This window comes from Scyliorhinus torazame, chromosome 5 (genome assembly GCF_047496885.1).
Source record: "Scyliorhinus torazame isolate Kashiwa2021f chromosome 5, sScyTor2.1, whole genome shotgun sequence".
Classification (NCBI taxonomy): Eukaryota; Metazoa; Chordata; class Chondrichthyes; order Carcharhiniformes; family Scyliorhinidae; genus Scyliorhinus; species Scyliorhinus torazame.
The window spans coordinates 76,677,392-76,692,688 of record NC_092711.1 but is presented as its reverse complement, the minus strand read 5'-3'; the positions used below and the strand labels follow the sequence as shown (position 1 = coordinate 76,692,688).

Below are 15,297 nucleotides of genomic sequence, written 5' to 3'. Positions count from 1 at the left end.
GTCGGATTAGGACAAGTCAGCATGGATTTAGTAAGGGGAGGTCGTGCCTGACAAACCTGTTAGAGTTCTTTGAAGAGATAACAAATAGGTTAGACCAAGGAGAGCCAATGGATGTTATCTATCTTGACTTCCAAAAGGCCTTTGATAAGGTGCCTCACGGGAGACTGCTGAGTAAAATAAGGGCCCATGGTATTCGAGGCAAGGTACTAACATGGATTGACGATTGGCTGTCAGGCAGAAGGCAGAGAGTTGGGATAAAAGGTTCTTTTTTGGAATGGCAACTGGTGACAAGTGGTGTCCCGCAGGGTTCAGTGTTGGGGCCACAGCTGTTCTCTTTATATATTAACGATCTAGATGACGGGACTGGGGGCATTCTGGCTAAGTTTGCCGATGATACAAAGATAGGTGGAGGGGCAGGTAGTATGGAGGAGGTGGGGAGGCTGCAGAAAGATTTAGACAGTTTAGGAGAGTGGTCCAAGAAATGGCTGATGAAATTCAACGTGGGCAAGTGCGAGGTCCTGCACTTTGGAAAAAAGAATAGAGGCATGGACTATTTTCTAAACGGTGACAAAATTCATAATGCTGAAGTGCAAAGGGACTTTGGAGTCCTAGTCCAGGATTCTCTAAAGGTAAACTTGCAGGTTGAGTCCGTAATTAAGAAAGCAAATACAATGTTGTCATTTATCTCAAGAGGCTTGGAATATAAAAGCAGGGATGTACTTCTGAAGCTTTATAAAGCATTAGTTAGGCCCCATTTAGAATACTGTGTGCAATTTTGGGCCCCACACCTCAGGAAGGACATACTGGCACTGGACCGGGTCCAGCGGAGATTCACACGGAAGATCCCAGGAATGGTAGGCCTAACATACGATGAACGTCTGAGGATCCTGGAATTATATTCATTGGAGTTTGGGAGGTTGAGGGGAGATCTAATAGAAACTTACAAGATAATGAATGGCTTAGATAGGGTGGACGTCGGGAAGTTGTTTTCATTCGCAGGGGAGACTAGGACCCAGGGGCACAGCCTTAGAATAAAAGGGAGTCACTTTAGAACAGAGATGAGGAGAAATTTCTTCAGCCAGAGAGTGATGGGTCTGTGGAATTCATTGCCACAGAGGGCGGTGGAGGCCGGGACGTTGAGTGTCTTTAAGACAGAAGTTGATAAATTCTTGATTTCTCGAGGAATTAAGGGCTATGGAGAGAGAGCGGGTAAATGGAGTTGAAATCAGCCATGATTGAATGGTGGAGTGGACTCGATGGGCCGAATGGCCTTACTTCCGCTCCTATGTCTTATGGTCTTATGGTCTAAGCCTGCAGCGATATAAAGACTGCAGTCTGCATTCCATTTTCATCATTACAGCTTCAACTTGATCTGTACCTAATTTCTGTGTATGTGTCAGTGAGTGTGAAAGAGACGGGAGACTGAGATGTTCAAACATGCAGGGAAATAGTGTGATGATAAACAACCTTCTATCCGTTAAAAATCACCAGTGAGCCTGCTGCTGAAATGTGTTTTAAAGAAAGAAAAATTAATCTGAGGGTAAGAAAATATCACACAAACATCCTGATAATGGCTGGAAAGTCCCCGAAATGTAATCAAACGCTTTTAATCCCCTTCAGGTAGCTATATAGAGGCTGCAGCCTCTCACACTGAATGTAAACGTGACCCACAGACACCTCCAGGCTACAAACAGGAGGTTCAGCCTGGGCGTGGGTGAAACTTTTTAAAAACCTGTTGCAATTAATTGTTCTGGCGGGCACTAGGACCCGGCTGGGAACAGAAACCTGCAGGCCCCGCCCACTAGGTGTTGCATCGCCAAGATGCCAGCGCATGCGTCCTGCTTCCCCAAGATGGCGGCTGTGAACCAGGGCCTGGTCCCGGGAGAGAGCTGACCGGCGGTGATGTGACCTGAGGATCACCACACCTCAGGCAAGGGGCCAGGTTGGGAAGGCGGTGCCTTCAGGAATAACTGGGAAGGTGATGTTTGGTCAGTTGCTGCAGTCTGTGTAGTGAAGGTGCTGTCACAGTGGTGTGAGGTGAGGAAGTACAGGATTATCGCCCAGCAATGATGAATTAAGGGGAATGTAAATCCAGCTCAGGCTGCTTTCAGATTGGAAAGGGAGCTAAGGTGTGTCCTTAGCGCTGGTGAATGTTGTGGCTTTGGCAGTTTCTCTATAAAGTCATTCCCTCCCTCCTTCTACCACCTCTATCTTTACAGTCATAGTGTCTTTCAGCACGGAAAGAGGCCCTTCGACCCATTCATGATCTTTATTATTAGTGTCACAAGTAGGCTTACATGAACACTGCAATGAAGTTACTATAAAAATCCCCTCGTCGCCAGACTGCGGCGCCTGTTCGAGTACACAGAGTGAGAATTCAGAATGTCCAATTCACCTAACAAGCTCGTCTTTCGGGACTTGTGGGAGGAAACCTGAGCACCCGGAGGAAACCCGCGCAGACACGGGGAGAACGTGCAGACTCTGCACAGACAGTGAACCAAGCTCGGAATCAAACCCATGTGCCTGGTGCTGTGAAGCAATAGTGCTAACCACTATGCTACCGTGCCGCCCATAAGATTATTAAATTACTAGCTCTGGATGAATTGAGTCCCAGGATGCTGTGGGAGGAGATTGCTGGGGCTCTGACCCAAAGGTTTAATCCCTCTCTGGCCACGGGGGTGTTGCCAGGGGACTTGAGAACAGCTAATGTGGTCCTACTATTTAAGAAAGATTGTAGAATGGGTGGCATGTGGTGCAGTCAATAGCACTGGGACTGTGGCGCTGAGGACCCAGGTTAGAATCCCGGCTCTGGGTCACTGTCTGTGGAGTTTGCACATTCTCCCCATGTCTGTGTGGGTTTCACCCCCACAACATAAAGATGTGCAGGTTAGGTGGATTGGCCATGCTAAATTGGCCGTTAATTGGAAAAAAATAATTGGGTACTCTAAATTTTAAAAAAAAAAGAAAGGTTGTAGAGATAAGCCAGGGAACTGCAGACTAGTGAGTTTCATGTCAGTGGCAGGGAAACTATTGGAGAAAATTCTGATGCACTCTTATCTCCACTTGGAGAGGTTTGATCAGGAATAGTCAGCATGACACTATCAGAGGTCATGCCTAACAAATTTGATTGAATTTTTTGAGCATGTGACCAGGTGTGTGGATGTGGGCAGTGCAATTGATGTAGTTTACATGGATTTCAATAAAGTCTTTGACAAGATCCCACATGGGAGACTTGCGAATGACTCAAAGATTGGCCGGGTGGTTAACAGTGAGGTTGAGTGTCTTGGGTAACAGGAAGATATAGACGGTATGGTCAAATTGGCAGAAAAGTGGCAAAATGGACTTAGAATCATAGAATTTACAGTACAGAAGGAGGCCATTCGGCCCATCAAGTCTGCACCGGCTCTTGGAAAGAGCACCCTACCCAGGCCCACATCTCTGCCCTATCCCCATAACCCAGTAACCCCACCCAACACTAAGGGCAATTTTGGACACTGAGGGCAATTTAGCATGGCCTATCCACCTAACCTGCACATCTTTGGATTGTGGGAGGAAACCGGAACACCCAAAGGAAACCCACGCGCACACGGGGAGAACGTGCAGACTCCGCACAGACAGTGACCCAAGCTGGGAATCGAACCTGGGACTCTTGCACTGTGAAGCAATTGTGCTAACCACTATGCTACCGTGCTGCCCCTATTTGAAACCTAAACAGTGAGGTGACACACTTTGGAAGGCGTAATGTGACAAGGAAGTATTCAACGAACAGCATGGCACTGGGAAGTTCTGAGCAACAAAGGGACCTTGGCGTGTTTGTCCAGAGATCTCTGAACGTGGAAGGGCAGGTTAATAGGGTGGTGAAAAAGGCATATGGGACATTACCGTGAGCATTTCTGCTCGTCACATTATAGGAAGGATGTGATTGGAGACAGTGCAGAGGAGGTTGCATGGGATGGAACATTTAAATTATGAAGAGAGGTTGGATGAACAAACAAAGAGCACAGAAACATTCAGCACAGGAACAGGCTATTCGGCCTTCCCAAGGATGCACCGACCATGCTGCCCATCTAACCTAAAACCTTCTACTCTTCCGGGGTCCATATCCCTCTATTCCTAACCTATTCATGTATTTGTCAAGACGTCCCTTAAATGTCACTATCGTACCTGCTTCCACCAGCACCTCTGGCAAGTGAGTTCCAGGCATCCACTACCCTCTGTGTAAAAACAACTTCCCTCATGCATCTCCTCTGAACTTTGCCCCTCACACCTTAAACCTGTGTCTCCCAGTAATTGACTCTTCCACCCTGGAAAAATGTTTCTGACTACCTTCTCTGTCCATGCTCCTCATAATTTTGTAGACTTCTTTCAGGTCGCCCCTCAATCTCCGTCATTCCAGTAAGAACAAACCAAGTTTCTCCGACCTATCCTTGTAGCTAATGCGCTCCATACCAGGCAACATCCTTGGAAATCTTTTCTGTATCCTCTCCAAAGCCTCCACATCTTTCTGGTTGTGTGGCGACCAGAATTGAACACTATATTCCAAGTGTTGCCTAATAAAAGTTCTATAAATCTGCAACATGACTAGCCAATTTTGAAACTCAATTCCTCGGCCAAAGAAGGCAAGCATGCCGTATGTCTTCTTGACTACCTTCTCCACCTGCGATGCCACTTTCAGTGACCTGTGGACCTGGACACCTAGATCCCTCTGCCTGTCAATACTCTTAAGGGTTCTGCCATTTAGTGTATATTTCCCTCCTGTATTAGATCTTCCAAAATGCATTACCTCACATTTGGCTCCATGTGCCATCTCTCTGCCCAAGTCTCCAACTGATCTATATCCTTCAGAATCCTCTGACAGTCCACATTGCTATCCGCAATTCCACCAACTTTGTGTCATCTGCAAACTTACTAATCAAACCAATTACGTTTTCCTCCAAATCATTTATATATACTACAAAAAGCACAGGTCCCAGCACTGATCCTTACTGAACACCACTAGTCATAGCCATCCATTCAGAAAAGCACCCTTCTGCTGCTACCCTCTGTCTTCTATGACCGAGCCAATGCTATACCTATCTTATCAGCTCTTCTCAAATCCTGTGTGACTTCACCTTCTGTACTGCCAAGGGGCTTACTACCTTCGTCAATCATCTCTGTCACTTCCTCGAAAAACCCGATCAAGTTAGTGAGACACGACCTCCCCTTCACAAACCATGCTGCCTCTCGCTAATACGTCCACTTGCTTTGAAATGGGCGCAAATCCTGTCTTGAAGAATCCTCTCCAATAATTTCCCTACCACTGATGTAAAGTTCACCAGCTTGTAGTTTCCTGGATTATCCTGTATTTTCCTTTCAATTTTCTGAGTTATCCTATAGGCTTGGGTTTTTTCCATTGGAGCCGAGAAGACTGGTGGAGGAGGGGGGGGGAGGGGGGGTGCTGATTGAGGTGTACAAGATTATTAGGAGCTTGGACAGGATGGATAGGGAGCAGCTGTTCCCCTCAGTTGAAGGTGTCACAAGGGGATGCAAGCTCATGGTGAGGGGCAGGTGGTTTAAAGGGTCTTGAGGAAAAACCTTTTTACCCAGAGGATGGTGACGGTTTGGAACGCACTGCCTGGGAGGGTGGTAGAGGTGGGTTATAAAGTACCTGGGTTAACACTTGGCAGGTCATAACATTCAAGGCTATGGGTCAAGTGCTGGCAAATGGAATCAGGTCGGTCAGGTGTTTTGTGAGTGTCGGTGCAGACTCAATGGGAGGAAGGGCCTCTTTACTGTTGCTGATGATACAAAGTTAGATGGCATGATGGACAGCCTAGATGATGGCATCAAATTGCTAGGTGAATGGGCAAAATTGTGGCAAATGGAATTCCATGTAATCGAGTGTGAGGTTATCTGTTTTGAACCAAAAAAGAATAGAACAGAGAGCTTTCTAAATGGAAAGAGGTTAAGTTCAGTGGATGGCAAAGAGTCTGGAGGGTTCAGGTGCATAGATCCCTAAACTGCCAGGAACAAGTGCAGAAAATAATCAAAAAGGCGAATGGAATGCTGGCATTTACATAGAATCAGAGAATATACAGAGCAGAAGGAGGCCATTCGGACCATCGAGTCTGCACCGGCCCTTGGAAAGAGCACCCTGGCTAAGCCGACACCTCCATCCTATCCCCACCTAACCTTTTGGATACTAAGGGGTAATTTAGCATGGCCAATCCAGCTAACCTGCCCGTCTTTGGACAGTGGGAGGAAACCGGAGCACCCGGAGGAAACCCATGCAGACACGGGGAGAAAGACACAAGAGAGTCACCCGAGGCCGGAATTGAACCTGGGAGCCTGGAGTTGTGAGGCAGCAGTGCTAACCACTGTGCAACCATGCCGCCCATCTGGAGGATTGGAATATAAAGACACCGAGGTTGTCCTGCAGCTATACAAGACCCCACTTGGACACCACACCTTAGGAAGGATATTTTGGCCTTGGAGAGAGTGCAACACAGGTTTACTAAGATGATATGCCAAGACACATGGAATACAGGGGTTAAATTTTGAGGAGAGATTACACAAATTAGGCCTGTTTTTGCTAGAATTGAGAAGATTAAGGTGTGATCTGATTGAAGTATTTAAGATATTAACAGGGAAAGACAGGGGCGATGAAGATAAACTATTTATACTGATTGGAGATTCTAAAACTGGGATCATTGTCTAAAAATCAGGGCTCGACCGTTCAGGAGAGATGTTGGGAAGAACGTCTTCACACTCAGGGTGGGAGAGGTTTGGAACTCTCTCCCACAAACAGCAGGTGAAGCTGGATCAGTTGTTAAGTTTAAATCTGAGGTAGAGTTTTGTTAAGCAAAGATATTCAGGGATATGGAGTTGGGTCACAGACCAGCCATGATCTCACTAAATGGCAGGACAGACTCGAGGGGCTGAATGGCCTACTCCTGTCCCTATGTGTATTTCTGTGATTCTGAAATTCAGACAACACCATGAAAGGGTAAGAATCCGGATTAGAACCTGAGTTTGTCCGAGCTGCAAACCATCCCTCCAGATCCTGGCCCTTCATGGAATTAATGAAGGCCAAGGCAATAGTTGGATTATTGAACGACTTGACGGAGTTGTTGGATATCATTTTTCGGGTTGCAGGATAAAGCCTGAAGTAATTCACTCCCCACAGGCTGGAGCTGTCTTTGAACTTCATCGAAGCCTCGTCGCTTCGTTTGTGTTGCTGCCGAACAGGCCTGTAAGAAGTAAATCCTCACTCCTTCCTGGAGCCAGATGCCACCTCGCCGTTCCCTCTCCAGGACATTCTCACAAGTTGTGGAAGTGAATGATTACAGGCCTGGGATGAAAACTATCCCTCAGCCTCAAAGACCGATGCACCCTTTCTAATTTGAAACGCCCTGGCTTCACATCCAGCTTGAGAAAAGGTGGCAGTCGGTCCTCGAAGAACCTAACGGGAGCCTTACCCTCCACACTAAATGGACAGAAAAAAACATCATTTATGGGCAGCACGTTAGCACAGTGGTTAGCACAGTTGCTTCACAGCTTTAGGGTCCCAGGTTTGATTCCCGGCTTGGATCACTGTCTGTGCGGAGTCTGCACATTCTCCCCGTGTCAGCGTGGGTTTCCTCCGGTTTCCTCCCGCAGTCCAAAGATGTGCAGGTTAGGTATCCACCGAGGTGGCCACGATAAATTGCCCTTAGTGTACAAATGAAAGGTTAGGTGGGGTTACTGGGTTACCGGGATGGGGGGGGGGGGGGGGGGGCGGGGAGGTATGGGCCTGACTGGGGTGTTGTTTTTAAGGCGCAGACTCGATGGGCCGATTGGCCTCCTTCTGCACTCTAAATTCTATGATGACCATCTGACAGGCCGATGACTCAGATGTTCTTTCTCTGACCTTCAGTTCTCCAAGTTCTCCAGGACATCCGCCAGCCACTCAGCTGGTTTTCAAAGGATTGAATTCTTGCCTCCGTCAAGGAGGCATCTTGCTGAACGTTCAGGATTCTCTCCTCCGGATCATCGAACCTCTTCATGGCGTTTTGCAGGTGGTCCTCATGAGCTCACAGATATTGAGTCAGCACACTCCGCCTCTGGTCAATAACACGGATAATGTCGACAGTTATAATTTTTGCCGCCTCCCAGAGAGCCCCTTAGAGAGTGTGGTCGAGAGTCCTCCTGAGGGTCAGGCCGCCATGTTGAAAAGGCGGCTCCATTCCCGCTGAATCCACCTGCGCTGTTTTATTCATGATTTCTTCACTTTTTCCAGCATAATCCTACCAGACCGAACCCTGAAGTCTTCCAGGGACATGATAACAAATATGAATTCAAGGATTAGGTAGATGAGTGCCAGGCAATCAGGATAAGTGTCAGATTATAAGTTAGTGGCACCAGAACCTGCGGAAAAGCAGCTACTCCCACACCCGTATCACATGCCTGACACCTCCCCACCCCCAGACAGATTTCTGATTGATGAGGATGGCGAGTGTTATGCGGAACTGGCAGGTAAATGGACAGAAAGCTGAGATGAAAAATGAAAATGAAAATCGCTTATTGTCACAAGTAGGCTTCAATGAAGTTACTGTGAAAAGCCCCTAGTCGCCACATTCCGGCGCCTGTTCGGGGAGGCTGGTACAGGAATCGAACCATGCTGCTGGACTGCCTTGGTCTGCTTTAAAAGCCAGCGATTTAGCCCAGTGTGCTAAACCAGCCCCTTTACTCGACGATGTGGTGAAGATTTGGAATTCTCTACCCCCAAGGATTCTGGAGCCTCAGTAATCCAAGTATTTTCAAGACACAGATTGAGAGGTTTCTGGATATTGTAGACGTCGAAGGATATGGGGGATAGTGTCGGAAAACGGTGCTGAGGTAGATCAGCCAATGATCCCATTGGATGGTTCAGGTTCGATGGGCCGAATGGCCGACTGCAGCTAAAACTGTTGTGATCTCCTGGACAGGAAGCTGTGAGCATGGATCTGTCAATCAGCCTGAATCAGCACCTTCAGGAGAATTAGGAGGGTCAATATGAGATACAGCAGAGTGAGAATGGAGGGAGTGTGTGGGATGGAGATTTACAGCTTTCGGGGAATAAGAGAGAGGAAAAAATGTGCCATAGAAACTAGAATTGTCTGTTCTGAGTTTCTATCCTGTAGTGACTGACAAATTTTGTAAATTGTTTTTACAGGATATTAGACGAGGAAGAATTACAGACAGAAATGTCAAACGTCACGTCTCGATCTGACAGTCACTCCCTTCCTTGGAACCTGGATATCATCGGCCTTTGAATCTAGGAGAAATGTTTCCCTGAACTGTCAGCTAAATATTTCAACCATCAGTGTGACTGGAAAAGCACCGAGACCCACACAACACACACCCGAGTGAGAGTGTTCCAGTGAACTGACTGTGGAAGGATCAGTGTGACTGGAAAAGCACCGAGACCCACACAACACACACCCGAGTGAGAGTGTTCCAGTGAACTGACTGTGGAAACATCAGTGTGACTGGAAAAGCACCGAGACCCACACAACACACACTCGAGTGAGAGTGTTCCAGTGAACTGATTGTGGAAAGAGCTTTAACCAGTTACACAGCCTGAAAAACATCACAATATTCAGAGCGGGGAGGAACCGTACCTGTGTTGTGGACGAGGCTTCCACTGATTGTTCAGCCTGGAGAGATGTGAGGAGACCCAAAACATGGAGAAACCGTGGAAATGTGGGGACTGTGGGAAGGGATACAGATTCCCATCTGAGCTGGAGGTTCATCGACGCAATCACACTGGGGAGAGGCCGTTCACTTGCTCAAAGTGCGGGAAGGGATTTACTCAGTTATCCACCCTGCAGAAACACCAGCGAGTTCACACTGGGGAGAGACCATTCACCTGCTCTCAGTGTGGGAAGGGATTTACTCAGTTATCCACCCTGCAGACACACCAGCGAGTTCACACTGGGGAGAGGCCATTCACTTGCTCAAAGTGTGGGAAGGGATTTACTCAGTTATCCACCCTGCGGACACACCAGCGAGTTCACACTGGGGAGAGACCATTCACCTGCTCTCAGTGTGGGAAAGGATTTGCACATTTATCCACCCTGCAGAAACACCAGCGAGTTCACACAGGGGAGCGGCCATTCACCTGCTCTCAGTGTGGGAAAGGATTTACTCAGTTATCCACCCTGGAGACACACCAGCGAGTTCACACTGGGGAGAGGCCATTCGCCTGCTCACAGTGTGGGAAAGATTTACTCGGTTATCTACCCTGCGGACACACCAGCGAGTTCACACTGGCCAGAAGCCATTCACCTGCTCTCAGTGTGGGAAAGGATTTACTCGGTTATCTACCCTGCGGACACACCAGCGAGTTCACACTGGCCAGAGGCCATTCACCTGCTCTCAGTGTGGGAAAGGATTTGCACATTTATCCACCCTGCAGAATCACCAGCGAGTTCACACTGGGGAGAGGCCATTCACCTGCTCTCGGTGTGGGAAGGGATTCACTCAGTTATCTGCCCTGCGGACACACCAGCGAGTTCACACTGGGGAGAGGCCATTCACCTGCTCTCGGTGTGGGAAGGGATTCACTCAGTTATCCACCCTGCGGACACACAAGCGAGTTCACACTGGAGAGAGGCCGTTCACCTGCTCTCCGTGTGGGAAGGGATTTACTCAGTTATCTCACCTGCGGACACACCAGCGAGTCCACTCTGGGGAGAGGCCATTCACCTGCTCTCAGTGTGGGAAGGGATTCTCTTGGTTATCTCACCTGCAGACACACCAGCGAGTTCACATTGGGGAGAGGCCGTCCACCTCTCAATGTGAGACGGGATTGCATGTTTAATCGCACCTGCAGTGACACCGACAATTTCACAATCGATTACAGGGGTTGGATTCTGCTGTTATTGTTTCTGCTCTACATCCAGGACTGCATTTTGTTCATTCTGACAGGTGGTCAGTGAGGGTGGTCGGAGGGTGATGGAAACCAACTATTTTCTAACATACCTGATAGGTAAAAGAAGGCTATTTAGTATAAATATTAAGCCCCAGTTTTAATACCCATTTTAAAGTAAGGATTTCAGCACTCATAATCTCAGGTCATCTCAAAGCACATAGCTTCAACTAGCTTCAACAGAGACACAAAACAGCCTGACTTATGCATAATTTCATTGTAGATTAAAACAGCACTTTTACTGAGCTGAGAGGAGAAAGCCATTGTTCTAACAAATACATGTTCAAGACAGTGTGGCATTAAAACACAAGCTGTACCAGTTATCACTCCAAGGACAGGGCAGGCACCATAGCAACATTAAGGCGCTATTGTCCACAATGTGGATAATAGCGAAGTCAGCAGAAGTCCAGTTTGAACTGGACTTGATAATAACCATAGAATCGCATTCCATAACATACACAAATATTCAGACATGAAACATTTAGAACGAATGATGCACATTGAGGATTGACAGCTAACCGTCGAATCAAATACATTTGATTTTAATCCAAACCAATTAGAATGACATAGAGGTGCAGATAGATGGCTAAAGGCTGATATGATTTCCTATAACCGTGATGGTCCGTGCGGCCATCTTTATTCATGAATCACCTATACTTTGATCTAAACTATTCGCTGTCTCTATTTTTCATACTTTCACCTTTCCAGTCTAACTCTTGAAGTAAATGCAAGCTGGTTTGCCGTAAGCAAGAAACCATTTATGTATTATTTTGAAAGTTAAATTCTGTACAAGTTGCTTCTCTTTAAGTCCTCTTGCTAGCCGGACTTATCAGAGAATAAGATTTAAGTGACTCCTAATTGTAATCAAATAGAGGCAATAAAAGATTCTTATTTGCATCCGAGAGGTTTTAACTCAAATTTCTACTGAGTTTTAGTGTCGCAAGCTCCTCACTAAATCCTCATAGTAGATCTCTACAGAGGGTTTCTTTCTGCTGCACTGGCTGGTCTCACCACTTTGCCTGCAGTGGGCTGTTGATCTTTGAGCCTTGTTGCTAATACCTGGCATCAAATTGCACAAGGATCACACAGTGAAAGGATGTTTGGAAGTTTGAAGATATTTAGTTTCCATTTCTGTTTCAAACCCCCCAAAGCGTGCCACGTTGCCATGGAGATAGGCCCTGGTGGTTACATGGTTCCTTTGTTTAAGTTATCTGGATGTCCCTCACAAGGAAAGTATCAGAGTGTGAGGGGCAAGTTGTCTGAGGTGGACTGGGAAACTGATTGGTACAGGGAATACCTCATGTTTAAGGAATTATTACATCTTTATCAGAGGGTCGGTTAGCTCAGTTGGCAGGACGGCTGGTTCATGATGCAGAGCAAGGCCAGCAGTGAGGATTCAACTCTCATACTGGCTGAGTTTATTCATGAAGGCCCCGCCTTCTCAACCAGGCCCCTCGCCTGAGGTGTGCTGACCCTCAGGTTAAATCACCACCAGTCAGCTCTCTCTCTGTCAAAGGGGAGCAGCCTATGGTCCTCTGGGATTTTTGTGACTTTTACTTTGCATATATACAACCAATATAGATTCCTTTAAGGAACAAAACTCCAACAGGAAAAGTGATGCAACCTCAGCTAACATGAAAAGTTAAAAGATTCCATTAGATCGATTGGAATTCAGCAAAGGAGGACCAAGAAACTGATGAGAGCAAACTGGGGAGAAACATAAAAACCAACTGGAAAAGCTTCTACAGGAATGTGAAAAGGAAAAGATTAGCAAAGACCAATGTGGGTCCATTCCAGGCAGAGACAGGAGAGTTTGTAATGGGGAGTAAGGAAATGGCAGAGAAACTAAACAATGTGTGTCTGTCTTCACAGAGGAAGGTACAGAAATTGTCCCCAAAACACCAGAGAACCAAGGGACTGGCAGAGATTAGTATTGGTGGAAAAGTCATACTGGAGAAATTAATGGGATTGAAAGTGAATAAATCCCCAAAAGCTGATGATCTACATCCCAGAGTGTTGAACGAGGTGGCTGCAGGGATCTCTATTCCTCATTCTAAATTCTCCTGACTCTATCTGTAATGGACAAACATTTGTCTGAGCTAAACGTTTCCTTTTTACGTAGCCACAGAAGCTTTTACAGTCCATTTTTATGTATTTTGCCAGTTCACATTCTATTCTATTCTCCCTTTTTTTCCTTGGTGTCTTGGTCGAAGAACGGAAGTAGATTCTCAGGAATGAATCATCATTTGGACAGGTTCTGAGACAATTAAGTTTCGACTTCCAGGACAGAGCAACTATACTCGTGGAGTGTGATTTTAGATTGCGTAAAAGGGCAAAGTTCTAGTTTATAGTTTAATGTGTAGGTTTCCGAGTTAAAGTAGCTTCTAGTTTGTTTGTTTGTTGTATTAAAAGTCATAAAACTTGGAAGTCCCGTCGTGTGATCCTTTAATTTATTGACTGGGAATTTGACTTTTTATAAGAAGTTGCTGACCTTTATGGGGGTCCTAATCCACAAGTTTTATCTTCCTATTTGAGCCTCGGGCACCTTTCTGTCTCTATTGCTCATGTCAATGACAGCCAGGTGATGGAGCTGAGGGCTGAATTTAGCTGAGAATAACGGGGCCTGCACCCCAGTTGGGGAACTGCCATGGGCATCGCTAATAGAGACAGGAAGGTGCTGGAGGACTGAGTGGGAATTGGACATCCAACTAATCAGGTTTCGGGGGGGGGGGGGGGGGGGCGGTGACAGGGCTGATGATGATGTGACCTCCAGGGTTCAGTGCCCCTGTGTCCAAAGCGGGGGGGGTGGGGGTCACGGGAACAGGGTACAGAGGAGCCGAAGGGAAATCATTTGGGACCAGAAAGTTGTGAACATCCTGTTACTCTGGTTGTCTTTGATCCTCAAGTAATTTTCTGTTAGTTTTTTTTTAACCATGTCCTGTTTCGTCAATAAACTTTTAACAGGAAAATATTTGAATTTGTTGGACTTTTCCTGATTAAATATGTTCACTTTCAGAAAAGTGGGTGAGAGAGGTTGACAGGCTCTTTAACAGAAAGTGAGTCCCTCTAAGGTAATTGGCAATGGAGCCAGAGAGATAGAGGAGATTTGAATTTTCTTTTGATACAGTGTTTGAAAATGGAGTTCAGGGAATCAATTGTGACTGACTAATTTATCAAGGTTTTCTGAGGAAGTGACAAGGGATGTCAATAAAGGGGAAGCTGTAGATGTGCTTTATCTGGATTTCCAGAAGGGAATTCCAAAGGTGCCACATCAAAGGTTAATACACAAAATATGAACTCATGGTGTGGGATCAACATATCAGCATGGATAGAGGATTGGTTAGCGAACAGGAAGCAGCCAGTAGGTATAAATGGGTCATTTCTGGGTGGGTAAGATGTGACAAGTGGAATGTCACCAGGATCAGTGCTGGTCTCTGAACCATTTACAATCTGTATGAATGTGTTGGATGATGGGATTGAATGTCTGGTGGCTAAATTTTCTGATGACTCAAAGATAGGTCGGACAGTAATTTGTGACGTGGAATTAAGGACTCTGCAAAGGACTACAAATAGGTTAAGTGAGTGGGCAAAAAACCTGACAGATGGAGCATAACTTGGGAAAATGTGAATTGTCCACTTTGTCAGGAAGTATGAAATAAAACAATATTTATTTATTTATTTTTTAACAATACAGCGCAGTACAGGCCCTTCGGCCCACGATGTTGCACCGAAACAAAAGCCATCTAACCTACACTATGCCATTATCATCCATATGTTTATCCAATAAACTTTTAAATGCCCTCAATGTTGGCGAGTTCACTACTGTAGCAGGTAGGGCATTCCACGGCCTCACTACTCTTTGCGTAAAGAACCTACCTCTGACCTCTGTCCTATATCTATTACCCCTCAGTTTAAAGCTATGTCCCCTCGTGCCAGCCATATCCATCCGCGGGAGAAGGCTCTCACTGTCCACCCTATCCAATCCCCTGATCATTTTGTATGCCTCTATTAAGTCTCCTCTTAACCTTCTCTCCAACGAAAACAACCTCAAGTCCATCAGCCTTTCCTCATCAGATTTTCCCTCCATACCAGGCAACATCCTGGTAAATCTCCTCTGCACCCTCTCCACAGCCTCCACGTCCTTCCTATAATGCGGTGACCAGAACTGTACGCAATACTCCAAATGCGGCCGTACCAGACAGGTATCGACATTTAAATGGAGAGAGATTGCAGAACTTGAGTTCTGGGTTATGAAGTTAAAAAAAAACTCACCACTATTAGAATTCCCCCTGGACCAAAAATGGTCAATCAGGCATTATAAATGGTGAATAGGGATTCTCACTCCGACTCCTATGCAGACTTAGGTG

The 15,297-nt window shown here is 46.3% G+C and overlaps 1 protein-coding gene across 3 annotated transcripts; it reads left to right on the top strand.

Moving 5' to 3' along the window:
* The first annotated feature begins 1,806 nt into the window (after positions 1–1,806).
* On the top strand, positions 1,807–13,357 carry LOC140418541 (uncharacterized). 3 transcript variants are annotated; one of them, XM_072502031.1, is made up of 2 exons: positions 1,807–1,930; positions 9,173–13,357. In XM_072502031.1, the coding sequence occupies exon 2, from the start codon at positions 9,684–9,686 to the stop codon at positions 10,938–10,940; it is 1,257 nt and encodes a 418-aa protein (XP_072358132.1). In that variant the 5' UTR covers positions 1,807–1,930; positions 9,173–9,683; the 3' UTR covers positions 10,941–13,357. The 3 variants fall into 3 exon arrangements, with proteins under 3 accessions (XP_072358132.1, XP_072358131.1, XP_072358130.1); XM_072502030.1 differs by having other exon boundaries at positions 1,850–1,978; XM_072502029.1 differs by having other exon boundaries at positions 1,850–2,037.
* The last annotated feature ends 1,940 nt before the right edge of the window (positions 13,358–15,297 follow it).